At 45.0% G+C, this 27,577-nt stretch overlaps 1 protein-coding gene across 1 annotated transcript; it reads left to right on the top strand.

Annotated features, from left to right (window-relative positions):
• The first annotated feature begins 1,041 nt into the window (after positions 1-1,041).
• Positions 1,042-24,359, top strand: LOC137345235 (probable G-protein coupled receptor 139). Its single transcript, XM_068008703.1, has 3 exons — positions 1,042-1,177; positions 22,889-23,277; positions 23,838-24,359. Exons 1-3 carry the CDS (start codon positions 1,042-1,044, stop codon positions 24,357-24,359), a joined length of 1,047 nt encoding a protein of 348 aa, XP_067864804.1.
• Positions 24,360-27,577: the final 3,218 nt, after the last annotated feature.

Raw genomic sequence — 27,577 nt, 5'->3', positions numbered from 1 at the left:
TGGAACACTGCAGGATCTGACACACCTTCCACATCCATAGGATTGGAAACAGAAACTCCTGCCTTCTGGGGTTGTGATCAGGCATTCTATCTTCCTGCCCCTTCCGTCCACCCCCGCGCATTTAGCTCCCTTTCTCCATCCTCCTCTCCTGCCCTGCAGCTCACTAGACTCGGAAACTGCTGCAGGAATGAGACTCCTGCACAGCATTGGGGATCAGACACACCCAAGCCATATCCAGCCCCATTCCCTTCTCCCTCTGCCTCCTGCACCCTCATCCCTTCACACTAGCCGTCAAACCCTTTCCTCGTCCTCGTTCTCAGACCACGCAGCAGGAAGGGAGACTTCGTTCCTGGGTTTGGGAATCAGGCACCCTTCCATTCTCCTCTCCTCCTTCCTCCCCCTCATCGGAAATGGTGAGCAAGCGTACTACAACTCCCATTGTGTTCCCCCTGCACCCTTCCTTGGACTTGGACAACACTCCTGGATATGAGGCCCATCCATGGAATTGGGGATCGACATCCCAGCCGTGGTAAACTCTCTGGAGTTGTGAATGGACACCTACGATAACCTGTAGTCATGGTTTGTTCGCCCTGATGCAGAGACACCCATGACCAACGGGTATCCAAGCCTGTCAGTCAGCCTAAAGTCAGGGCGGCGAACATTTCAAGGATAAAAGGCACAGTATGTGGAGTTAATGCTCAGACACTACTCTCCCACCTGCCCTGCACGTCTTTTAAGTTCCAACCCTAAGCATTTGAGCAAACGGTACATGATGAGGATGTTGTAAATCTGCTAAAAACAGTAAATCTGAAAACACCCAGTAGGTAAGGCAGCATCTGTAGAGGGAGAAACAGTTAACTTTTCAGATCGATAAACTTTCATTTGAACTGGAAGATATTCGAGATTAACAATCCAGAAGGAATTATAGACAAAAGTGGGGTATAGGGGAGGAAAATAAAAACAGCGCCGAAGCTCTGTGATGGATGGTGGTCAGAAGTGATTCAATGACAAAAAAAATCATTGTGAAAGGATAATGGAACAATGAAAGAAACAAAGAATGGCTGCAGCGGCGGTGTTAATGTTTACAACATAATTACAACAGAGCGAGAGGAAAGCATGGAAAATGACGCCAAGAGGAGAAGAAGCCAATGGTTAGAGAATGTGGTGGAAAACACTGGTTAGAGCCACGGGATGAGCAGCAGCCAATAGGCCGTGAACTGATAGTCTGTCCCCAATCCAATCACTAGGTCAAGCCCCTCCACTAACAGAAACTTGTGCTTTTGCCATCATCGATTAGCAGCACAGATCTGGCGGAAACCAAACGGAGCGTCACTGAGCAGGTTATTGCTAAGCAAGTGCTGCTTGATGGCACTGTTGATGACACCTTCCATTATTTTACTGATGATAGATAGTAGGCTGATGGGACGGTAATTGGCCAGTTTGGATTTGTCTTGCTTTTTGTTTACAGGACATACCTGGGCAATTTTCCACATTGCGGGGTAGATACCAGTGTTGTAGCTTGACTGGAACAGCTTGGCTCGGGGCGGCAAGTTCTGGAGCACAGGTCTTCAGTACTATTGCCGGAATATTGTAAGGGCCCATAGCTTTTGCAGTATCCAGTGCCTTCAGTCGTTTCTTGGCATCACGTGGAGTGAATCGAATTGGCTGAAGTCTGGCATCTGTGATGCTGGGGACTTCAGGAGGAGGCCGAGATGAATCATCAACTTGGCACTTCTGGCTGAAGATTTTTGTAAATGCTTCAGCCATATCTTTCGCACTGATGTGCTGGGCTCCCCCATCATTAAGGATGGGGATATTTGTGGAGCCACCTCCACCAGTTAGTTGTTTAATTGTCCACCACCATTCACGGCTGCATGTGGCAGGACTACAGTGCTTCGATTTGATCCGTTGGTTATGGGATCACTTAGCTCTACCTATCGCATGCTGCTTATGCAGTTTGGCACGTAGATAGTCTTGTGTTGTATCTTCACCAGGTTGACACATCATTTTGATGTATGCCTGGTGCTGCTCCTGGCATGCCCTCCTGCACTCTTCCTTTTACCAGGGTTGGTCTCCTGGCTCGATGGTAATGGTAGAGTGGGGGATATGGCGGGCCATGAGTTTACAGATTGTGGTTGAGTACAATTCTGCTGCTGCTGATGGCCCACAGCGCCTGATGGATGCCCAGTTTTGCATTGCTAGATCTGTTCGAAATCTATCCCATTTAGCACAGTGATAGTGCCACACAACACAACAGACGGTATCCTCAATCTGAAGGCGGGACTTCGTCTCCACAAGTACTGTGCGGTGGTCACTCCTACCAATACAGTCTTGGACAGAAGCATCTGCACCAGGCATATTGTGAGGACGAGGTCAAGTATGTCTTTCCCTTGTGTTTGTTCCCCCACCACCTGCCGCAGACCCAGTCTAGCAGCTATGTCATTTCGGACTCGGCCAGCTCGATCAGTAGTGTGCTACCAAGCCACTCTTGGTGATGGACATTGAAGTCCCCCACCCACAGTACATTTTGTGCCCTTTCCACCCTCAGTGCTTCCTGCAAGTGAAGTTCAACATGGAGGAATTCTGAGTCATCAGCTGAGGGACGGCGGTAGGTGGTAATCAGTAGGAGTTTACCTTCCCCATGTTTAACCTGATGCCATGAGACTTCATGGGGTCCGGAGTCGATGTTGAGGACTCCCAGGGCACCTCCCTCCCTACTGTATACCACTGTGCCACCATCTCTGCTGGGTCTGTCTTGCCGGTAGGACAGGACATACACGGGGATGGTGATTGCAGTGTCTGCGACATTGTCTGTAAGGTATGATTCCATGAGTATGACTATGTCTGGCTCTTGCTTGACTAGTCTGTGGGACAGCTCTCCCAACTTTGGCACAAGCCCCAGATGTTAGTAAAGAGGACTTTGCAGGAGGGCGGTTGGTATAATACCACTATGCCACGCCTACCCCATGATGTATGAGACAGAACGGTGGTAAAACGGTGATAGGAAAGTGAGATAGGAGACGATGGTGTAACCCTGTGTCAGAGACAGCCATTGTTGGTGTAACCCTCTGTGTATGAAAGAAACAAGTGGGGAAACTCGAAGTAAGAGAGAAGTGGTGTGTAACATATTCTGTCAGAGTCTAAGAGTGAAACATATTTGCGTGTGACGGAGTCTGGCGGAGAGATGATCTGCATATGATTGAACTGGTGGTGTAGCACTGCTTGTGGGATAGACTGGTAGCGAAACCTTCTATTTGTCGGAGAACTGGTGGTGTAACAGTTATTCTTTGAGAGAGAGTGCTGGCGAAACCATGTGAGTGGGAGAGTGTGGCAGTGTAACTCCCGGTTTGTGAGAGAGACTGCTGGTGTAAAATGCTTTGTTTCAGAGAGAGTGGTGGTGTAACCCATTGTCTGTGAGTGAGACTGGTGGTGCAACTTTCTGAGTGTGAGTTGGAGACTAGTGGTTCCAACTCTGTGTGTGTGAGCGTTTGGTGGTGTCACCCTCTCTGTGTGCAGTAACCCTTTTGGCTGTGTGAGAGAGTGAGACTGCTGGCGTACCCCTCGGTAGCTGTGTAGAGACGAGTGGTGTAAACATGTGTAAGATAGACTGATCGTATATACCAATGTGTCTGTGAAAGACATGGTGCATACCTTTGTTTGAGAGAGTTACTGATGATGTTAATAATGCATGTGAGAGAGACTGATGGCATAACACTGCGTGTGAGAGATTGGAGGGGTAACTGTCTGTGTGTGAGAAAGTCTGGTGCTGCAACCCTCTGTTTGTGTGAGGCAGACTGGTAGTGTAACATACTGTGAGTGACAGAGACAGCTGGTATAAACCTTTGTGTGGGAGAGGCAAGTAATGTGAAATACTGTGTTTATGATAGATTGTTAGAGCAATCCTGTGTGTGTCAGAGACTGATGGTGCAACCCTCTGTGTGCAAAGGGGTGAGATAATGGTAAAGCCCCACTCCGTTTTTGAGAAAGACTTATTTTCTGTGTCTGAGAGAGCGAGGGCTGGTGTAAACTTAAGTGTGTGAGAAAGACTGGTGTTCCAACTCTATGTGTGAGAGATTGGAGTTATAACTGTCTGAGTGTGAGAGGCTGGTGGGATTTTCTGACATAGATTTGTGTTGTAACACAATTGCGTGCAATTGACATCTTTGAGCTTTGAGATTTTTCCTTTGTCCCTGTCAGGCAGTTTGAATAAACAAAGGCCAAGCCATTTTTCTTTGGTGGGCATTTTAGAGCATTATTCATTTCTTTAAAGGACCTTTATTAAATGGCAAAGTCATTTCTGTGGCTTCAGATTTTGTTCATAATGTTTGTATCATTTCATTTATTTCCTTCATGATAAACTTGTGAATGCGTGAGTGTGACAGATGGTGTAATCCTCAGTGTGTGAAAGACGTTATTGGTATAAACTTTGTCTAAGAGAGTCAGTCTCTGTAACATTTGCCTTTGGGAGAGTGTGGTGGTGTAACACTTTATCTGGGAGTGGAGGGAGAGAGGTGGTGCAACCCTTTTTGTCTGTTAGAGACTGGTGGTGCAAAACTCAAAGTGTGTGTGAGAGAGTCACTGGTTTTGTGACCCGCTGTGTGAGAGAGAGACCGGTAGAGTCACCTTCAGTGTGTGAGGAAACTGGCTATGTAATGCTGTGTGCGTGTGAGAGACTGATAGCATAATCCTGCATCTGTGAAAGAAAGATACCTTTGGTTTATCCCTGTGTCTGTGAGAGACCTGTGGTGCATCACTCTGTATGTGTGAGTGAGACAGGATCTGCATCTGTCTGCCAGTGAGAGAAGACTGGTGGTGTAACTATCTATTAAGGTGACAGACTGGTGGTAGAACCAGTAGTGTCTGAGACAGGCTGGTGGTGTAGCAATCTGTGCGTGAGAGTGACTGGTGGTGTAACACCATGCATGCAAGGAAACCTGGCGATGCAGCCCTTTGTGTACAAAGGAGTGGTGGTTTACTCTTCCAGTGTGTGAAATACCTGTACTGTAACTTTCTGGGTGTGAGAGAGGCTGGTGGTGTAACTCAGTGTTTGTGAGAGAGATTGGTGGTGTAAAGCTCTGCGTGTGAGCGACTGATTGGTTGTGAAACTGTGTGTGTGTGTGTCTGTGTATGTGTTTATGTGTGAGTGTGTGAAGGTCTGGTGCTGTGACTGAAAAGGATTCCCGTGTTGCAAAGCTCTGTTAGTGAGAGAGGCTGATTGTGCTATCCGCTGTGTGTGGGAAAGACTGGTTGCATAAAAGTGTGTGAGGATAAATGGTGGTTTAACCCTCTGCTTATGAGAGTGACCGGAGGTGTAACGCTCTGTGTGTGAGAGAGACAGGTGGTGTAAACATCTCCATGTGAGAAAGAATGTTGGTGTAACCCTCTGTCTGTGAGAGGAACTGATAGTGTAACCTTTTGTGTGTGAGAGACTGATGGTGTAAACTTCTTTATGTGAGATAGACATGCAGTGTAACCTTCTGTGTGGGAGAGACACTAGTGCTTTAACACTTTGTCTGGGAGAGGGAAGGAGAGAGGTGTTGAAACCATCTTTGTCTGTGAGAGACTGGTGGTACAAAATTCAGTGTGTGTGGGAGAGAGAAACTGGTATTGTAATCCACTGTCCGAGAGAGACTGGTGCTTTAACCCACAGTGTGAGAGACTGCTGATGTAAACGTCTGACTGTGAGAGTTTATCATATTATACCCACATATTTCTAATTCTGCTTTCAATTCATCCATCTATTTCTGATTGCTGCATAAACCAATTAATAGAAACTTTAATTCATTCATTTTAACCAGTTTTCTCTACTCTGACCTTATTTATTGCTGCACTCTTACGTTTGTACACTCTGCCCCTTCCTGCCATACTCCGATTATCTGCATTGCTACTCGACACCATTGCCTTGACGTTGCCCCTTAACTTTATAAGTTTCCGCTCAGCTGAACCCACCGTGCCACATTTAGTTAGAAAGTATTGAAAAGTTTAATGACTTTTATAGAGGGTAATAAATATTCATAAAGTGTTATAAACGACTATACATGGTTATGGAGGGTTATTAAGGAATACAATGGGTTATGAACAGTTATAAAGGTTGATCAAATATTATGAAGAATTAAAAACAATTTAAAGTTTTAAGGGATCATCTATTATTATAAATATATGTAATAATATATAAGGAATATATATTCTTCTGTCTTCCAATCACTGGAAAACCGGCCACTGACTATTTATTTGGGCAACAAAACACTGGGGCTGAAACACTAATTTAAACAAAAACACCATCTGTGGTCATTTGGGAGGTGATCAGTGGAACCTGGCATCTCCATTTCTCACCTGTTCAAAGCGCTGCATTCCCCCAACTTAGACACAGTAATTTCAGAATGACAAGGAAAGGAAGGGCAGGAAGATATCCCGAAATCAGAGTCAGTACTATGTCAGTGAGAACAACGGTCAATAAATAAATCCCACACACACGAAGTACAGTATCAGACAGTGACGGACACAGAAACTGACACTGGAACAATCGCACACTAAAGCATACTACAGACTCAGATAGTGACCAGAACTGTAATAGACACTGAATAAAGCTCACACTCACACACAGTGCCGTGTCAGACAATGTTGGACATAGTTACTGAGCCCATAAACAGTCCCGCAGTCACACACAGCACAGTGATAAAGAATGAGAGGGACAGCAGCTGATAATGAATAAAACCCACACTCCCACCCAGTACAGAGTCATATTGTTACTGGGCCAATAACTGTCAGTGAATATATTTCACACTCACACACAATGCAGTCAGACAGCGACAGTAACTGACATTTAATAAATCCCACACTCACATGTGAGCAGGACAGAAAGTGACACTGAACAAACCTCAATTTCATACACAGTAGAGGGTCATAAGTGACAGTCAATAGCAGGCATTGGGACTTTCACGCACACTCACTGACAACACATAAACACACACACCTACAAAACAGAAACACACACATACACATACTTGCAGACACACACGTGCACGCAAACACACACACGTGTACGCAAACATATACACACCTGCGTGTGCGCACACACACGCACACACAGACACACAGAAGTAGCAGACAGTAATGGTGCTAGTATATGACACTGAATCAATCACACACTCAGACACAATAAACACTCAGACAGTGGCTGGTACTGCAATACAAACTGAATACAGGTCACACTCACGCAGCGACTAAAGTCAGTCAGTGAAAGGCACAGTAAGTGACAGCGAACAAAATGCTATACTCACATGCAGTATAGAGATAGACAGTCACTGAGGCAGCAACTGACACTGAATGAATGCTATACACACACATAGTACAAATGCAGACAGTGACAGCGATAGCCACTGGTGCTGAATAATTTCCATATTGACAGACAGTGCAGAGTCAGACAGCGACAGGAACAGTTACTAACTTTGAATGAATCCAACACGAACCCATACTGTATCAGACAACATCAGGACAGAAATTGACACTGAATGAATCTCGCATTCAAATATAGTACAGTGTTAGAAGTGACATTGGTCCTTTTTGTTACATAAGACATGCAGATGACAATGTTTTGATAAGAGCACAAACACGCAGACGCACACACAAAAAGACACACACACACACGCACACACATTCACACACACGCAGTGGGTGGCACAGTGGCGCAGTGGTTAGCACCACAGCAGGTTAGCAACTGTTTCAGCCTCACAGCTCCAGCGACCCATGTTTGGTTCTGGTTACTGCCTGTGCCAAGTTGGCACGTTCTCCCTATGAATGCGTGGGTTTCGTTCGCGTGCTACGGTTTCCTCCCACAGCCAAAGACTTATAGAACATAGAACATAGAACATAGAAAAATACAGCACAGAACAGGCCCTTCGGCCCACGATGTTGTGCCGATCCTTTGTCCTCTGTCAAGGACAATTTAATCTATACCCCATCATTCTCCTTTATCCATATACCTATCTAAAAGCCGTTTGAAAGTCCCTAAAGTTTCTGACTCAACAACTTCCCCAGGCAAGGCATTCCATGCCCCGACCACTCTCTGGGTAAAGAACCTTCCCCTGACATCCCCCTTATATCTCCCACCCTTCACCTTAAATTTATGACCCCTTGTAACGCTTTGCTCCACCCGGGGAAAAAGTTTCTGACTGTCTACCCTATCTATTCCCCTGATCATCTTATAAACCTCTATCATGTCACCCCTCATCCTTCTCCGTTCTAATGAGAAGAGGCCTAGAATGTTCAGCCTTTCCTCGTAAGACTTATTCTCCATTCCAGGCAACATCCTGGTAAATCTCCTCTGCACCCTCTCCAAGGCTTCCACATCCTTCCTAAAATGAGGCGACCAGAACTGCACACAGTACTCCAAATGAGGCCTTACCAAGGTCCTGTACAGCTGCATCATCACCTCACGGCTCTTAAATTCAATCCCTCTGCTAATGAACGCTAACACCCCATATGCCTTCTTCACAGCCCTATCCACTTGAGTTGCAACTTTCAACGATCTATGCACATAGACCCCAAGGTCTCTCTGCTCCTCCACATGCCCAAGAACCCTACCGTTAACCCAGTATTTTGCATTCGTGTTTGTCCTTCCAAAATGGACGACCTCACACTTTTCAGGGTTAAACTCCATCTGCCACTTTTCAGCCCAGCACTGCAACCTATCCAAGTCCCTTTGCAGACGACAATAGCCCTCCTCGGTATCCACAACTCCACCAACCTTTGTATCATCTGCAAATTTACTGACCCACCCTTCGACTTCCTCATCCAAGTCGTTAATAAAAATCACAAACAGGAGAGGACCCAGAACTGATCCCTGTGGCACGCTACTGGTAACTGGGCTCCAGGCTGAGTATTTACCATCTAAGACCACTCTCTGCCTTCTATCAGTTAGCCAATTCTTAATCCAACTGGCCACATTCCCCACTATCCCATGCCTCCTGACTTTCTCCATAAGTCTACCATGGGGGACCTTATCAAATGCCTTACTAAAATCCATGTACACCACATCCACTGGTTTACCCTCATCCACTTGCTTGGTCACCTGCTCAAAGAATTCAATCAGGCTTGTGAGGCAAGACCTACCCCTCACAAAACCGTGCTGACTGTCCCGAATCAAGCAGTGTCTTTCCAGATGCTCAGAAATCCTATCCCTCAGCACCTTTTCCATCAACTTGCCTACCACCGAAGTAAGACTAACTGGCCTGTAATTCCCAGGGTTGTTCCTATTCCCTTTCTTGAACAGGGGCACAACATTTGCCACCCTCCAATCACCTGGTACCACCCCCGTCAACAGAGAAGATGAAAAGATCATTGCCAGCGGCTCTGCAATTTCATCCCTTGCTTCCCATAACATCCTTGGATATACCCCGTCAGGCCCGGGAGACTTGTCTATCTTCAAGTTATTCAAAACAGCGTCAGATAGTGACATGGGCCCGTTTGTTGCACAAGACACACAGGTGGCAAGCTACGCAAAGAAAATCACACAAAAAGGGAATCCCAGACACACAACGCACACAAACAGAATATAGTATCAGACAGTGCCAGGTACCGTAAGGCACACTGGAGCAAACACAACCATGTGCACAATACAGTGTGTAACCGTGACAGGGACAGTAGGAAACTAAATTACTCGGACACCTACACGCAGTACCGATTCAGAAAGTAAGAGTAACATTTGTTCTGTTCCCTATTCAAATTCAGAGACTGATAGTTACTTAATAAACCCCATGCTCACACACAGTAGGAAATCAGATGTTGACATGGCCACAAACTGACAGCAAATAAATCAAAATCTGGTCCATAGTACAGAGTCTGGGACCATAACTGACACTTAAATACTCACATTCTCACATAGAGAGCAATGACAGACAGTAATTCTGACCATAACTGACACAGATTAAATTCCACACTCAAAAACATTGCAGAATCAGGCAGTAGGTAAAACAGGAACTGACACTGAATGCATCCCACAGACAGAGAGTACAGTGTCAGGCAGTGACATAGTGATTAACTAACACAGGTCAAATCCCAAACTCACACACGGTACAGTGTGAGAGAATGACTGTGACAGTGACTTCCACTGAGATGCTCCCACTTCTACACACAGTAGTGTCAGGCCGAGACAGTGAACTGACATTGAATATATCCCACACTCACAATACTGTAGATTCAAACAGTGACACGTCAGCACCTGACACTGAATAAAGTAACTCTGACAACCAGTACAGTATCAGTAAGTGGCATGGACAGTAGCTGTTACTGAATGCATCCATTCTAATACACAGTAAAGAGTCGGACGTTGACAGGGACAGTAATTGACACTGAATATATCCCACACTAACACACAGGGGAAACAATTACCCCTTGTCAAAGTTATCTAAGTCTATCATAATTTTTACACTTCCATGAAGTCTTCCCATCTCTGCTCAATCTCCTTCGTCCTAATAAGAACAAACCCAGCTTTTCCAATGTAACCTTGTAACTAAAATCCTCCCTCCCTTGGACCATTCTGGTAAATCTCGTCTGCACCATCTCAAGGAGCCAAACATCATTGCTGAATTGTGATGACTAAACTGGACCCAATACTCCAGTTGCTGTTTGTGTGTGAGGGGCTGTATTAATTTAAGGTGCCGGACTAGTTTGAGGACTGTATTAGTTTCAGGTGACCTATATTTTGAGTTCTGGTGTTCCATTAAGATGCTGTTTCAGTTGAAGGGTCAGCATCAGTTCTAACGCCTGTATCAGTTAGAGGGACTGTTTCAGATGAAGATACTCTTTTGGATGGAGAGTTTGTATCAGTTGTAGGGCCTATATCAGTTGGAGGGTTGGTATTAGTTGGAGGGTCTTTTCGGTTTGAGGAGCAGTATCAGACTGAGAGTCCGAATCAGTTGGAGAGAATGAATCTGTTGGTGGGTTGTGCCTGTATCGGTTGCTCTGCAACTACTTGAGTTGATCTGATGTCTTCAAGCATTGTACTAGTTTGATGGTTCTGTATTACAGAGCAATGTATATTCGTTTGTGGCACTTAATTTGTTGCTGATGCAGTATTGGTTGAATGCTGCAATGCATAGTCCCAAATAACCCGTTGTAATGCCGTAACTGATTGTCTACAGTTAAAGTCGAGAGTCACATCTGAGAGTGCAGTAGATTAACCCCAAGAGAGACATTTGATCATTTAAAATGTAATTATTCAATGGTCACCGTCGAGTGAAGCACATCAATGAAACAATACGGGATAGAGAGATGGCACTGATGATGTTTTAAAGAATAAAGTTATTGCTGGGAGAAAAGAGGTTTGAGTTTTCTATTGATTATTAAATGTGGCCAAAGTGTGATGTTTTTGTCGTTTTCTAATTCAATCTCACAACCTAATATATTCTGTCAGTCCATGAACTGAACTCGATGTCGTAATCTATTTGTCCAAATTTAATTGCAACTGTAAACAATGTTGCAACCTCAATATCCCAGTGGTGATCCCACAGTGTATAAATTAAAGACTCCGGGAAGGTATTTTTTCAGAGTTCAGTGACATTGAGTGCAGCACAAAGGGAGACATCTTTTCACACAGAAAATGCATTCACTAATTGACAGCACTGTGAAAACATATTATACAATCCTTACCATCGTTGGGGTTCCTGGTAAGTGACTATAACTTGCTGTCTAAATCCATGTGGGAGCTGGATACTGTTTTCGCTCTATGATGGTGACTATACACGGTGATATAGCGGTCACCACTATACAGATACATGTTTCAAGATATAATTCCCTTACGTCAAAAGGTTTGAATACTGTCTGTTATTTATTATCATTATTATTCTATGTCCTTTTATCTCAACTGTCAATCTCCTTTCAAACTCTCTCGTTGCTTCTTTTAAATGCTCTTTCAATTCCACCCTGAATCTGAAATATTCAGCCTGGTTCACAGTTATATTAACCACCAGACATCTGTCATAAGTATATTTCTTCATTTGCATCTTAAACGTCAGCGAGGCAGTTCTGGATTTCTTTGCCCCAACTTTCCCCTGCATTGGAATATACCTGGACTGTGTCTGGACTATCTCTTCTTTAAAGTAGTTAATTGTTCAATTGCTGTTTTTTTTTTCCTGCCAAACTTTGCTGCCAATTTCTCTGGGTCAGATCTGTTCTTATGCCATTGAAGTTGGCATCCCCCCAGTTAATAATTCTTATTCTGGGTTGTTGCTTGTGCATTTCCATAGCTAACATAAACCTTATGATACAATGATCACTCTTCCTTAATTTTTTCTGTATTAAAACTTGATCTGGTGGCCCTCCTTTCCACCCAGAATCAGGTAACTCATTGCCTCTTTTCTCGTTGGATTTGAAACATAGTGCTTTGGAAAATTCTCCTGAGCACATTCCAGGAATCCTTGCCTCTCTCTTCCCTTTAAACGACTATTCCAAATCTATATTCGGGTAGGTAAATCCCCCATTATAATTCCTTGAAAATTCTTGCACCTCTCTGAAATGGCCTGGCAATTTTTCTTCTACGTCCTTCCCACCAGCTGGTATCTTATAGACTAAACCGAACAATTAAATTGCATTTAATTGCCATGGATTGTGTTGGATTGCGCTCACAATCATCCTGAACATGATCTCCCAGAATATATCTGTTCCGAAGTTGCATCTGTTTTGTTCCTTCACTCGAGCTTTTTATATTCTGTTCATAAAGCCACTGGGATGTTCTCCCGTTCCAGCACTGCAATGTTCCCTTAAATAATACTGCCATCCATTCCCTTCCCTTCCTTTCCTATCTTTCCTGGACACCTTGTTTGCATGAATATTTAATACCCATTCCTGCCCTTCTTTAAGACAGGTTACCGTTTTAACTACAGCTTCATATTTCCACACAGCACTCTGCACCTCTAACACTTTAATGCTATTCAACACACTCCGTCTATTCACATCCATGCAAAGTAACCCTTATTTACACATTATTATTTTCTTCCTTACCCTCAAACCTGCCGGATGGACAAAAAAGTCAGGACCGCTAGTGCTGGAGTCCCAGAGGTCAAGACACTAACTAACCGGTATTCAGTTCTGAGCACTGATGAAAGAGAGGGTTCCTCTGGAGAATGCACTGAGATGTATGCCTCAGTCATGGCTGTCTCAGCTGTGCTGGGATGGAGAAAAAGGGACAAGAGGGCAATAGTGGCAGGAGAGTCTATGGTTAGAAGAACAGATAGACAGTTCTGTGTTCGCAGATATCATTCCAGGAGGTATGTTGCCTTCCTACTGCAAGGGTCTTGGATATCACTGAGCAGCTACAAAGTATTTGGGACGGTGAGGGTGCACAGCCGCAGGTCGTGGTCCACGTGGGTACCAATTACACAGGTAGAAAGAGGGATGATGTCCTGAAAAAGAATTTATGGAGCTGGGCAGCAGATTAAAAAGTAGGACATCAAAGGTTGAAATCTCGATTTGCTCCTTTCGATGCCATGGGCTAGTGATTATATCAATAGGAGGTTAGAGCAGATGAATGCATGGCTGGTGAGATGGTGCAGGAGGGAGGGCTTTAGATTCCTGGAGCACTGGGTCTGTTTCTGACGAATGTGGGACATGTATAAGATGGACGGATTGCACCTGAACCGGAATGGAACGAACATCCTTGCTGGGAGGTTTTCTAGCTCTGTTGTTGGCGAGGCGGGGAGGGGTGGGTGGTGGTTAAACTAATTTTGCAGAGGGATGGGATACAGAATGGAAGCACAGATGGGGGTGATGAAAAATCAAATATAAATGTGAAGCTAAGTGAGTCCGGAGGACAGGGTAAATGTACACCTGTTAAAGCTCAGGCAAATAATGCAAGGCTGGATTGCATCCATTTTAATGCAACGAGTCTTACTAGTAAATGCAGACGAATTGAGGGCATTGATTAATATATGGAAATATGATATTATTGCTATCACTGAGACATGTTTGAGAGAAGGCCAGGACTGGCTGCTTAAAGTCCCAGGATATAGAATCTTCAGACATGAAAGGGGAGGGGATAAAAGAGGTGGTGGCATTGCACTGTTGATTAAAGAGACAACTACTGCAGTAAGGAGGGATGATATCCTAGAAGAATCCTCTAATGAGACCATGTTGATAGAACTCAAAAAACAAAAAGCGGGCTATTACTTGGCTGGGAGTGTACAACAGGCCACCAAACAGTCAGACAGCCGTAGCGGAGCATATGTAGGCAAATCCCAGAGAGGTACAAAAATAATAGGGTAATAATAGTAGGGGATTTCAACTTCCCCTATATTCGAGGGAAAAGTATTAGTGAAATAAGCTTAAAGGGGGCAGAAGTCTGCAAGTGCATTCAAGACAGTTTTTTAGGCCAGCACGCAGAGGGTCCTCCAAGAGCAGGCACAGTAGTGGACCTAATCCTAGGGAATGAAGCCGGACAAGTGGTAGAAGTGGCAGTCGGGTGCAATTCAGGGATAGTAACCATAACCCAGTATGATTTAAGGTTGTTATGGGAAAGGACAGAGGGACCAGAAATAAGAGCACCTCATTTGGGGAAGGCAGATTTCATTTTGGTGGAACATGATCTGGCCACGTGAACGTGAGAGCAGATTCTTATAGGAAAGTGTACATCAGACCAGTGGGAGTCATTTGGAAGGGAATTTATGACGGTACAGATGCAACATTTTCCTGTAAAGGTGAAGAGCAGGACCAACAGGTAAAGGAAACCCTGGATGTCAAGGGAGAGGGAAGATTGGATAAGCGAAAAAAAGGAGGTATATGGCAGATTCAGAGCTCTGAAAACAGCGGAGGCCTGTGAAGAGAATAGAAAGTGTAGGGCAGTACATATAAAAAGTAATTAGGAGAGCGAAGGGGAGCATGAAAAATCCCAAGGCGTTTTATAGGTATGTTAGAGGATAACCAGGGAAAAACTAGGGCCCATTAGGGATCATAGAGGCAATCTGTGTGTGGAGCTGGAGGACAGAGGTGAGGCTTTGAATGATTACTTTTCATCTATGTTCACTATAGAGAGGGAGGATATAGGTGTAGTGATCAGGGAGGGGGATTGTGAGATACTTGATCAAATTAGCATTGTAAAGGAGGCAGTATTGGCTTTGTTAGAGGGAGATTGTGTCGAACAAATTTGATTGAATTTTTCGAGGAGGAGACGAGAGATGTAGATGAGGGTACAGCAGTAGATGAAGTCTACATGGACTGCAGTAATGCTTTTGATAACTTTCCACATGGGAGATTGGTTAAGAAAGTAAAAGCCCATGGGAGTCAGGGTAATTTGGCAAATTGGATTCAAAATTGGCTCAGTGGAAGGAGGCTGAGGGCGATGGTAGAGGGTTGTTTTTTGGTGAATGGAGGCCAGTGACCAGTGGGGTACACACCGATCAGTGCTGGGACCCTTACTGATTGTACTGTAAATTAATGACTTAGACATGAATGTAGGAAGTACGATCAGCAAGTTTGCAGATGACACAAAAATTGGTGGTGTCATAAATAGTGAGGAGGAAAGCCTTGGACTACAAGATGAGGTAGATTGGCTGGTAAGATGGGCAGAGCAGTGGCCAATGGAGTTCTATCCTGAGAAGTGTGAGGTGATGCATTTTGGGAGGTCTAACAAGGCAATGGAATATGCAATGGATGGTAGGACCTGAGGGAGTCCAGAGTGTCAGAGGGACATTGCGGTGCTTGTCCATAGATCACTGATGGCAACAGCACAGGTAGATAAGGTGATTAGGAAGGAGGAACATTGTGGTGCTTGGCTTTATTAGCCGAGGCAAAGAATATAAGATTCAGGGAGGTTTTGGTGGAGCTGTATAAAACGCTGGTTAAGACACAGCTGGAGTAGTGTGTACATTTCTGGTCACCACATTATAGGAAGAATGTGATTGCAATGGACAGGGTGCAGAGGAGATTCACCAGGATGTTGCCTGAGCTGTAGTATTTCAGTTATGAAGACAAACTGGATAGGCTGGGATTGTTTTCCTTGAATCGGATAAGGCTGAGGGGGGACCTGATTGAGGTATACAAAATTATGAGGGGCATTGATAGGATAGATAGTAAGAAACTGTTTCTCTTAGTAGAGAGGTCAATAACTAGGTGTCATAGATTTAAGGCAAGGGGCTGAATGTTTAGAGCGGAGTTGAGGAGAATTATTTAAACCCTGAGGGTGATTGGAATCTGGAATACACTGCCTGAAGAGATGCTGGAGGCAGGAACGCTCACGACATTCAAGAAGTTTTTAGATGAGCACTCGAAGGACAGGTGCTTGATGGTCAGCGCAGGTGCTTGATAGTCAGCGCCGGCGCATTGGGCCGAAGGGCCTGTTTCTGTATTGTAAAACTCTATGACTTTATGATTCTATAACACACTGAATGACAGGCAGTTTCCGAATCTAGTACTACCTATCCCTCCGGGTGTGAGGTGCAGCTTGCTTTTGCTCCCTGATATTACCTTCTTTGTGTCACATCCCCGGAATGTTAGCTTAAACCCTTCCCAGCAGCACACGCAGGACGCCACGTAACATATGCCGCTTTGGGAGCTTGTATGAAACCTAAATACGTTGGCACTCCACGTAGTTACAGTCTAAACTTTAGTTACTTTAATGTTGATTAATTCCCTTACACCAAACCGGTCCTACGGATCCATAGGTCATGAGTGCTGCATTTTATTATATTACCATTGTACATGATGAGCATTGGGCTGTGTTAATTGAATCATTCAGTTCTGCACTCGATTGTGGCTTGACTGATCAGTTCTTCACTAAGATGGACGTTTATACACCTGTAACTTGTACCAATCTCAGCACATAGCTCAGTGAGATGTCTCGCTGTGAGGAGAAACACCTGCCACTGAGCAACATACACATCGGGATTTCATAACACAGCAATCGAACAGAAGGCAGGAAATAATAATATGTTACAAAGCCCACAGCTTCGGGCACCATGGTGGGGCAAGTTGGTGGAAGATTTTGGCTGCTGTCTGCCATGGAGGCTGACGCCAAGAGTGCCCGTTCCTTCCTCCCAGCGGCGACGAGGCTTTGTGGCGGCTCCTCAACACTGGACAACGGACCCGGATTAAAATATTTAAATTAATGACATGAATGAATTTAAAGCAGGTTACCTTAAATCTTCCAGGGCCACCAGGATCTTCCACATGTCGGCCAGCTGTCCCACACTTTCAATTCCAGGTCTGGGATACTGGTGGGGAGCGGGGAGGTGTTAAAATGTTTATTGCCGGGTGGGACGTGGTCAAATAAACTCAATGGGTGTCGGGGATGGTGGGAAGGGGTGAATTTTAGACTTTGTGCAGTGGATGGGGTGGGGGGGCGGTGCAGATCAGAGTTTATTTTAAGGGTTTTGGAGGAAAGGGCGAATAGTTAATGTCACTGCTGTTTGGGGGGTGGGAAAGGGGCGTTAGAAATGTTATGTTTTTTTGGGGGGGGCGGTGTATCTTTAAATATTTAAATAATCGAGAAGGGCTCACTTTCCTTTAAATTGGCGCCAGTGCCTGCACATCGGCAGCTGATACCATTGGTGATGGGGGAGAGGGCCGCCCCGACTATTTAAATGAAGCGTCCTGCTGGAGACTGTGGTAGCGCTTTTGCTTGCAGTCCGTCATTTTTTTGAGCTCGCTGCTGAGGTCGGCTTTTTAAATGCAGACAAAATGTACACTTCTCCCCGTTCTGGTATCATTCCAGTTAAAAAAAATTGATCCGTGATCTGTTTGAAATATCGTGAGCAGAACTGTACTCAGTACACTAAGAGTTGTAATAATACGGTTCTATATTATTTTTTGATCAGCTCTTTTTTCTTATGAATTCTATTGCTGGAGAAATGGACTCCAATTCATTATTTGCATTTTATGGCTCTGTATGCACTTTTGCTTCTTAAATGATTTGTGAATCTGTACGATTGCATTCCTTTCCCCCTCCAGCCCAGTCAGGCTCTTGTATCCCCAGGAACATCTGGCAAACTTAGTTATCTGATCAAATTTCAGCAGCTAAACACTTAGTTCAACTGAATTTATTGTTGTTTCTATTTAATTACACTTTGGGCAACTCTATTAATCAGTATTGATGTTATCAGGCATTATGTTGCTTTCTTCGTCTGTGCTAACTATCCTCTCAACTTGGATTTCTTTGAAATTTTGAAGATGTGCTTCCTCAGCCCATATCGATTATACAAACGGTGAACAAAAGAGTTCCAAGTGATGTTGCATTTGGAAAACTACTTTCCACTTGTTGTTAATCTGAGTAAATACCGGTAACGCCCTATTCCCTGCCTCTGTTTCTTTTTTAATCGGTTGTTGCCCAATCGGCTGCTTGTCCCTTAATTCCACTGGTTCCGAGATTGCTCATGAATCTGTGATGAAATTCCTTATCGAGGACCATGGGAAGATCGCAGTATGTTGCATCCACTGCATTAATATTATCTACTTTTACTGATAATTATTCAAATAAATCAATAAGATTGGTTAAATATGACCTTTATTTTGATATATTTGCTGATTTCTCCATGCTGTTCAGCATTTCTAGTTGTTCTTCACAATTATTTCTTTGAATAAAAACGTCATTATCTTTTCTAAAATTCACGCTAAGAAAACTTTTCAGTAGTTCTTGTATTTGTTCTAGCTTCATCCTTTCTTAAATACGAGAACCACATTAGCTGTCTGTTGGTTCTCTGGTATTGTTCCTTCTTTGTGGATTATTAATGGACAGGTAATCATGTCTCTGCTATCTAATGTTTCTGTAGTAGGTGTGGGTACAATGCATATGAGCAAGAGGTCTTTTTATTATTCCATCAAATACTTCACCACTTCCTTCCTTCAATGTTTTATTCCTTATTATTTACAAGTTTAGTTCCTCCCCTCAGAGATCTCTCTCCCTGCTTCAGACTATGAATCTTCATCCACTCGTTCATTCTGACCCGACTGTCTCACAGCACATGTGACGTCCTTCTGAGCTTGGAGCTGTGATCCAGTGGTCCATTTATATTTCTGTGTATGTCAGTCTGTTACCTCTTGTGCAGCGTTCAGTAAACCGTATCAGTCCTTTAACTCACAGTGAATGCGATTTCTCTGGACAGGAAACATAAGTCCAATCACTGACCAGTTGCCATCCACCATATTCTGCTGATGCATCCTGAGGGCCCTATTTGGAATTCTTCATTTAGTTTCATTCACTCGTCGGACTCATCTCTTCCTCAACTGCTCTGTTCTGGGAATGAAAACACTTGCAGGGTACTAACTCTCATTTCTGTGCAGGGGCCCTGTTCCAAGCTATAGGTGTGTGGTCATTGGATGAAAACACTGGGGTCTTCCACACTCAAGGCATGCCACTATGGGAGCCTTTTATGTGTTCCTGCGATGCGATCTTTGCGTAGGATATGTGCACAATTATTTGTTGCAATTATACTCAAGAGCCGTCCCTCATATATACGATTTCTCTGATATTTGTATGAATATGAAGCTGCCGTTTCCTTCTTTTGCCTTAACCTGGAAAATGTCATAATCTTTTAATTTACAACTCTCTATCATCTTCACATGGTCCGTTCCTGACAATTCCCTTCCATTCATTCACTTCTCTATGTCCATTCCAGCTGATTGGCTGCCTATCAATATCAACTCTATCCCATCGACTCCCACCTCTACATCTTTTGCACTTTCTGCTTCCTGGAATGATAGTGTTTCAATCTCCCATTATCTCAAATTCCGTTCCCTCTGTTATGAGAATGCCAATTTCCACACCAGTGCTTCTGAAATGTCTTCATTTTTCCTTGCTGAGTATTCTCCTCCACTATAGTTAACAGCACTCGACCATAATAATCCTCTGAACCACGTTACTGATTTCACCCCTTTTTCTCCCTTACAAAAATACGATAATGTTGCCCTTTGCCTGATCATCCACCCCGTCAGACTCCACATTCTAGGCGTCAACCTCCACATTTGTGTCACATTCAGTTTACTTATCGAGGAACCAAAGTTTCTCCTCCGCTCCTGTTGCCCGCCCCTTTGACAAGCTGGTACACTCCTCCAGACCCCGCCAAAGTCAGTTCTCTTCCCCAGACAACTTGATCATGAAGTGCAGGCGAAGTAAACAACTACAAGTTTCCTTCTTTCCACCACATTGAATAAGGCCCCAAAGACTGCTTTCTGGTTAAGCAGCGATTTCCTTGTTCTTCTTTCACTTACATCAGGGTATTAATGATCACGATTCAGTCTCCAGGATATTGGGAGAGAACCAAACGCAAAATGGATATTAATTTTCTAAGCTACTCCATTCATTCTACAACCATGCCAATCAGCTTCAGATCACTTGCCATTTCAATTCCACATCACATTGCCACTCAGCCATCTCTGCCCTCGACCTACTATTCTCTTCCACTGAAGATTGATGAGGAACAGCTCATATTTTCTGAAGGCTGCGTTTGCTGACAAGGCACCCAATAGATAGCGCACTACTTACACATGCGCAAAAGCAGCTTCATGCACCAAACGCCACTACCTCAGACGTTTTGTTGCTGCTGCCAGTAGCATGAGATGGCACTGCTCAATTTATCATAAAGATGCAAAGAAATGAAGCCAAAATGCGTTAAGTGCCTCGTCGCTTCCTCCGCTCTACTTTGCCATTGTTCCCCGTTCCCTAAAGCTTCTGGTCTCCGCTCACAATAGGTTCTGCGCTCCGCTCCCGCTCCCTGCAACGGGTTGCTTAATTAATTTTTTTAACGATTATTTCTGGATACATATCCGAATTTTAAACCAATGAACATTTTGAAAGGAGATTTTTGGACTTCGGAACAGATACATTCTGGGAGATCATGTTCAGGATGATTGTGAGCGCAATCCAACACAATTCATGGCCTCGCCACTTATTACCCCCCGGCCACTCACTCACCACTCCCTCCCGCTCGCAGTGTCCCTCCCCTTCCCTTCCTATCTCGTCACTCTCTCTTCCCTGCTACACCCGTGCGGGGAAGGAATGCAACAATCCTGCCAGGAAGCGTGGAGCAGAAGCAGGAGGGAGCACGAAGCAAAGGCTTTATCACATAGCTTGTTCTGGTAATGGAGAAGGGCTCTGTTAAAATCAGTTGGAGTGATGGGGTCTCGGCTGGTGCAAAGGGTGGTGGAATCCCATATTGCTATGCAGATGGCAGGCTGGCCTACCGTCTGGAGGTCTACCCTCCGTTCTCTCTCTCTTTTCTGGTCCACTGGAGCCTTCTCTTCTTTATCAGATTTTACATGCTCTCCTCTCCCTCTGTTACTGTGCTGTAACCATTTGCACCTCCCAGAACTATTTTTCTGTTTTTAATTGTCGTATCGATCTTTCGGTATCGTTCATTTTGTCATTGACTCATGCCAGCACTAAGCGGATGTTACCCACTCCTCTCCGCTGCGGCTCTCTGTCCCTATCATTTTTTAAACTGCTAATTTCTAATACCTTCCAGTTTTGATTAAAAACGATCAGCCTGTAAAGTTAACTTTGTTGTTCTCCCCACAGATACTGCATGACACGCTGAGTGTTGTCAACATTTTCTACGTTTAATAGATTCGCAGCAGTTTCGCGGTTTTGTTTTTACTGCAAAACGTTGGCCTGGATATTAACAGTGGTGTATAACATGGCTGGGGAAAGGGGTTTCAGCATGTTAACTTCTCAGACCGCTTGTTCTATCCTTGATAGGTTCCCCGCTCTTTTTGCAGCTTAATTGACTGGTTTGACTTCCCACTGGACCGGGAGGACGCTAGATCAAACCCCAGTGTGGTCCAAACCATATGCACTGGGCAAGGGGCTGTCGGATATCTTTGGTGTCCACTCATAACGTTCGGAAAGGAACAGATTGTTGACATCTGTGATCGCTGACATGTTGACACCCACCCCTTAGGAGGGGCCTACATCCTGGAGTGTGGTCTGTGTCCCGTGAGGGGCAGGTGGAGTGTCTGGATCATTAAGCCAGTGAAGGGGTCTGGTATGTTGGAGCGTGGAACGAGTACAACAGGTGAAGGGAAGAGTATGGTCTATGGCCCCAGGGGTGGTTTTATATCCTGGAGCTTGGTCCGAAACAACCGGGAGATGGGACCGGGGAGAGGAGGCAAGTGTCTGCTCCTCAACCCGGGGGAGTGCCTCATATGCTTGAGCGTGGTCCGAGTTGGCGACATGAGAGGAATTTCTTGTCCTCAACACCGAGCGGGATCCCCTATCATGGGGTGATTTCTGAGGATAGGAGGGGGAAGGGACGTGGGTATGTGCCTGCTCCAAGCCAAAATAGAACAGCCTGATCCGTAGGGTGTCCGAACCCCTGGGTGAGAGGGGCAGTGGACTGATGCTGGAAAGTGTGTCCTATCCACGAGGCGAATCTAATTCCAGTGGGTTGCAATTCCAGAAGGGAACCTCCATCCTGGGAGGGTGATATCCACGGTGATCCAAAACCAGGCGTGTGTCGATACCAGGGGTGGAGGGTCTGCTCCTGGGGTTTGACTAATCCAGGGTTGGGAGTGTCCGAATACAGGGACGGGGATGCGGGGTGGTGCCCCGCCTGATCCAGAAAATGTGGTCTGACTACAAATCTCAGGTGTTTTTCGTGTGCAGCGTGAGGTCGAATGGGAACACCTGGACGACAAAATGTAAATCTATGAATCAGAGACTCCCACTTTCATTAAAATACTTTCATTTCTAACCTGCTTCCTGGGAGCGGTTGTCTGCCTATCTCCTGTCCTAACTTGGTTGAACTCCGACGTAAGTGGGTCGGAGACGTGCTGGTGTCGGGGTTCCCATCCTCCCACGCCTCTCTTCCCCTTTCTTGGTGCGACGGTCCTGCCTTTACTTTCGGGGTCAGACAAGGAGAACGTTTGATCACTAAATTTTGTCGTTCTTCTCCCTTCTTCCTTACAGTTAATTTACTGGCGATTGTGATCCTGTCACGGGGAAAGTGTGGCCTCTCCACCTGCACCACTCGCTACCTGGTTGCCATGGCAATTGCAGATCTACTGTTCATTATCACTGATTTTATACTCTGGCGGATTGGTTATTATTATTTCCCGGTATCTTTCCTATACATCACCCCTGTGTGTAGTGTTATCGGTGTCCTCAGATTTGCAGCCAGGGATTGTTCTGTCTGGTTCACCGTCACTTTCTCGTTTGATAGATTTGTCGCCATTTGTTGCCAGAAGCTGAAAACAAAATATTGCACCAAGAAAACTGCGGCAATGGTTCTATCGACAACCTGCATTCTACTCTGTTTAAAAAACACCCCCTTCTACTTTATATATGAACCTGGAGAGGCATCAGGTGGCAGGACTATATCTCCAACACAGAAGTCCTTGAAGCGGCCAACACCCCCAGCTTATACACACTACTGAGTCAGCGGCGCTTGAGATGGCTTGGCCATGTGAGCCGCATGGAAGATGGCAGGATCCCCAAAGACACATTGTACAGCGAGCTCGCCACTGGTATCAGACCCACCGGCCGTCCATGTCTCCGTTATAAAGACGTCTGCAAACGCGACATGAAATCGTGTGACATTGATCACAAGTCGTGGGAGTCAGTTGCCAGCATTCGCCAGAGCTGGCGGGCAGCCATAAAGACAGGGCTAAATTGTGGCGAGTCGAAGAGACTTAGTAGTTGGCAGGAAAAAAGACAGAGGCGCAAGGGGAGAGCCAACTGTGCAACAGCCGCAACAAACAAATTTCTCTGCAGCACCTGTGGAAGAGCCTGTCACTCCAGAATTGGCCTTTATAGCCACTCCAGGCGCTGCTTCACAAACCACTGACCACCTCCAGGCGCGTATCCATTGTCTCTCGAGATAAGGAGGCCCAAAAGAAAAAGAAAGAAAAAAGGAGAGGTAATCGACAATGTACCATGGAATTGTTACGCAAAGCCAAACTATTATACTGATCCAGGATGGGTGGCATTTGACTGGTTTGATGCGGTTTCAACACCGTTGCTGCCATTCGCTTTGATTCTGTTACTCAATGCTCTGACAGTCAGGCATATTTTAGTGGCCAGTCGAGTCCGTAAGGCATTGAGGGGTGAGATCAAGTGCGCGAATCACAGTGACCCAGAGATGGAGAGCAGAAAGAAGTCTGTGATTTTACTCTTCACCATTTCCGGCAGCTTCATCCTTCTGTGGTCGTTGTATGTTACAGAATTCTTATATTATAACATTGCAGGAGCAAATCCCAATGATTACAACAATTCTGAATTAATATTTGACCGAGTCGCAGTGATGATGATGAATTTAAGTTGCTGCACAAACACCTTCATTTATGGGGTGACTCAGTCCAAATTCAGAGAGCAGGTCAAGAGTGCAGTGAAATATCCAATTACAACAATTGTCCAATTAATACATGTACACAACAACTGACTGCGGCCCAGAGCTACCGCCCAGATTTGCCAGTCTGCGAATGCAATAATTATGAGCAACTGGAAAGCGATTACCGACAGCGAAATGAGTGGAAGTAGACCAGTGGTGTTGGTTTCTGAGTGGTCATACACGCCAAAAGCAGCAGTGCAGCAGGCACGAGGTGACCATTGGAGGACCCGATGCAACGGGGCAGGAGGGGTATCAGAGCAGGATGGGAAACATATGCTCCATCGTTCCATTGTCAACTCCTCACATCTGCACAGAAAGTAACATTTGTTGCTGCAAAAGCAAAACGCTTCAGATGTTGGAAATATCATGTCAATTGTTTTATTTTTACATATGGGCGCCCCCCGCCCCCTCATCACCCTCAAGCCCCCGCCAAATCAGTCACGGCCCCCTCCCACCTCTCTCTCTCTCTCTCCCTCATACACCTCGCCTGTGTCAAATGTTAGTGTCGGGAGATTTGAACGTGGACAAGTCCAGCCGTGTGGTGCTGATGGGGAAAAAGGACCATGGTAGAGCATGAAGGGGCCAGGCTCAATACAGGAAACAACACCGACAAAAAGAAAGAAAACAAAAAGTGCTGTGAAAACGCAGCAGCTCTGCAGAGAGAAGGGAATTTGACGTTTCAGATCTGTGACATTTCGTCAGAACTGGCAAAATTTAGAAAATAATAAGATTTGAGGAAAGTGAGGGGGTGGTGGTGATGGAGGGGGGAGTGAACAAAATGAAAGATGCTTGATCGTGCAAAGGGTGCTTACATAACACAGCTGCCCTGGGACAAAGGCAAAGTGTGTCTTAAATGCTTGAGAAAGGCAAAGCATTAGCCCAGAGAGACTGTTAATAGCGGAATAATGACTGCTTAAACAACAGCTATAGGGGTAAAAAATAACATATGAAAAAAGACCGGTCATGCTCTGAGGTTATTGAACTCAATGTTTAGCTCGCAAGGATACAGGGTGCTTAATTGAAAGATCAAGTGCTGCACCTCGAGCTTGTGTTGGTGTTCACTGGAACACAGGAGCAGGTCAAAGACAGAAATGTTGGCATGAGAAGAGGAGTGACAGGGATCAACAGACTTGGTGGGAAGGCGGTCGCGTAGTGGTAATGCCACTGGACTAGTATTCCATGGAACCATTGTCCATCGTTGTAGGAATCCTTCTGATTCACTAATGTCCTTTAGGGAAGAAAAACTGCCATTCCTTACCTGGTCTGTTCCACATCTGACTCCAGATTCACAGCAATGTGGTTGAAATTTAAACGCCCTCTGAAATGGCTGAGCAAGCCACTCAGTTCAAGGGCAAATAGGGATGGTCAATAAATGTTGGCCTAGCCAACGATGCTCACATCCCACAACACATGACGAAAATAAAAATCTGGAGCCTCAGCTTGGCAGAATTTTAGAAGGGCGGTGCCGAGTCTTTTCCTCTCCCCACCTTAGGTAATATTGTTACCAGTGCTCCCTCCACAGGTCCCACTCACATCGAACTCTGCCGGAATAACGCCACTCGAATAACACAAAAATAAATAAACACTTGGTAACTCCATCCTTGCAAATTACTGTGTCATATTGATACTCTCTATCCCGTTCAAAGTCCATGAAGGTGTTGTCACCTCACAAAAGACTGCTGATCTTTCTCGGAACTGCATGTTCAAAATTTTACAATCTCGTTCTCGCCCCCAGCAAAACAACAAATCGGCTCTTATCAAAGTCACAAATGATATCCTGTGTCACCGACTGTGACAAATTCAATCTATGCCCCCACACCCAGCACTCCCTCCCCCGCCCCCGTTCTTCTCGACCTGTCTGTGGCCTTTGACAGAGTTGACCACACCATTCTTTCCAAAATCACTTCACTGCCATCCAAATAGCTGGGACTGCACTCGACTGGTTCCATTCTTATTTATCAAATCGCAGTGAGGGTGTTACTTATAACTGCTCCCCTGCCAGCTCCTGTACCGATGACTCTGCAGTCCCCTGAGGATCTATCCTTTGCTAGAGCATTCTTCTGGGCGACAGCTTGAGTCTGAACTACTTGTTTAAACTTTAGTCTTAAATCTGTTCCTCGGATGAACGTCTGACAAAATGTCCAAACCATCACTAAGACCAACTACTTGAACCTCCCTAACATTGCCTCACTTCACCACTGACACAGCTCATTCACTGGTAAAATTACCATGCATGCCATTGTCTCTTCATAACTTGACTCTTCCAACACATTCCTGGCCAGCCTCTCACATTCGAACCTCTGTAAACTTGAGGTCATTCGAAACCCTGATGTCTGCATCCTCACTCGCACAGAGTTCCCTTCACTTCTTGTGCTCGATGACCTACTTTGGCTCCCAGAAAAACAGTGCTTCGATTTTAATGTTCCCATCCTTGTTTGCAAATTCCGCCATTGCCTCGCTACTGTCTCTGTAATCTCTCCAGCATGACAACCTTCTTCTTCCCTGTATCCTCCTCTAGTCCATAAAATTATTTCAAACCCTTTAACCTCCTTCAGACCCCACAGCCCTCCCAGTCTCTGTTACAATGTGGAGTCCCTAAAACCCTTCCAATCTCTGTAACCTCCTCCTGTCCCTACCAGCCTCCAGCATCTCTGTTCTCTACTAATTCTGGTCTCCTGAGAATCCCTGATGTTAGTCACTTTACCACTGATGCTCCAGCGTTATGCTGCTTTCCCTTCTACCAGCACATCATTATGTTCACTCGAGTTTGGCATATCTAATGCCATGGGCTTCTCTTGACCATTGTCTATTACATGTCTGATCAATGTTCGAGCTACATATTTCGAAACATCACATGCGATATTCAGGTCACAATTTGTGTCAAAATGAAGGGGTAAGGAAGAGCCGGTAAAACTAAATAATGTTATTTTTAAAAATGTATATATAGAGGCACTGAGCAATAAAGGCCCACTCCACAAAAATACATGAAAGGGGCTGGGTTACAAAGACCAGATTAAAAAAGGGTTCAGGATGCAAAATAATGCTCACGCTATACTTTCATCATCAAATATTCCCAGGGAAGATAGTGGGCGACAGCTTGAGTCTGAACTACTTGTTTAAACGTTAGTCTTAAATCTGTAAGATAGATTAACACTCCCTCTCTGTTGCCCCATCAAATCCTTCCAAGACTGTTACAGAACGCGGTTGGATACTGAATAATGCTGCCAGTGCTCTGTGATTATCAAACCCTCCCCGCACAGGTGCAGCAC

This window comes from Heterodontus francisci, chromosome 28 (assembly GCF_036365525.1).
Source record: "Heterodontus francisci isolate sHetFra1 chromosome 28, sHetFra1.hap1, whole genome shotgun sequence".
NCBI lineage: Eukaryota > Metazoa > Chordata > Chondrichthyes > Heterodontiformes > Heterodontidae > Heterodontus > Heterodontus francisci.
This window is presented reverse-complemented; position numbering and strand designations above follow the sequence as displayed.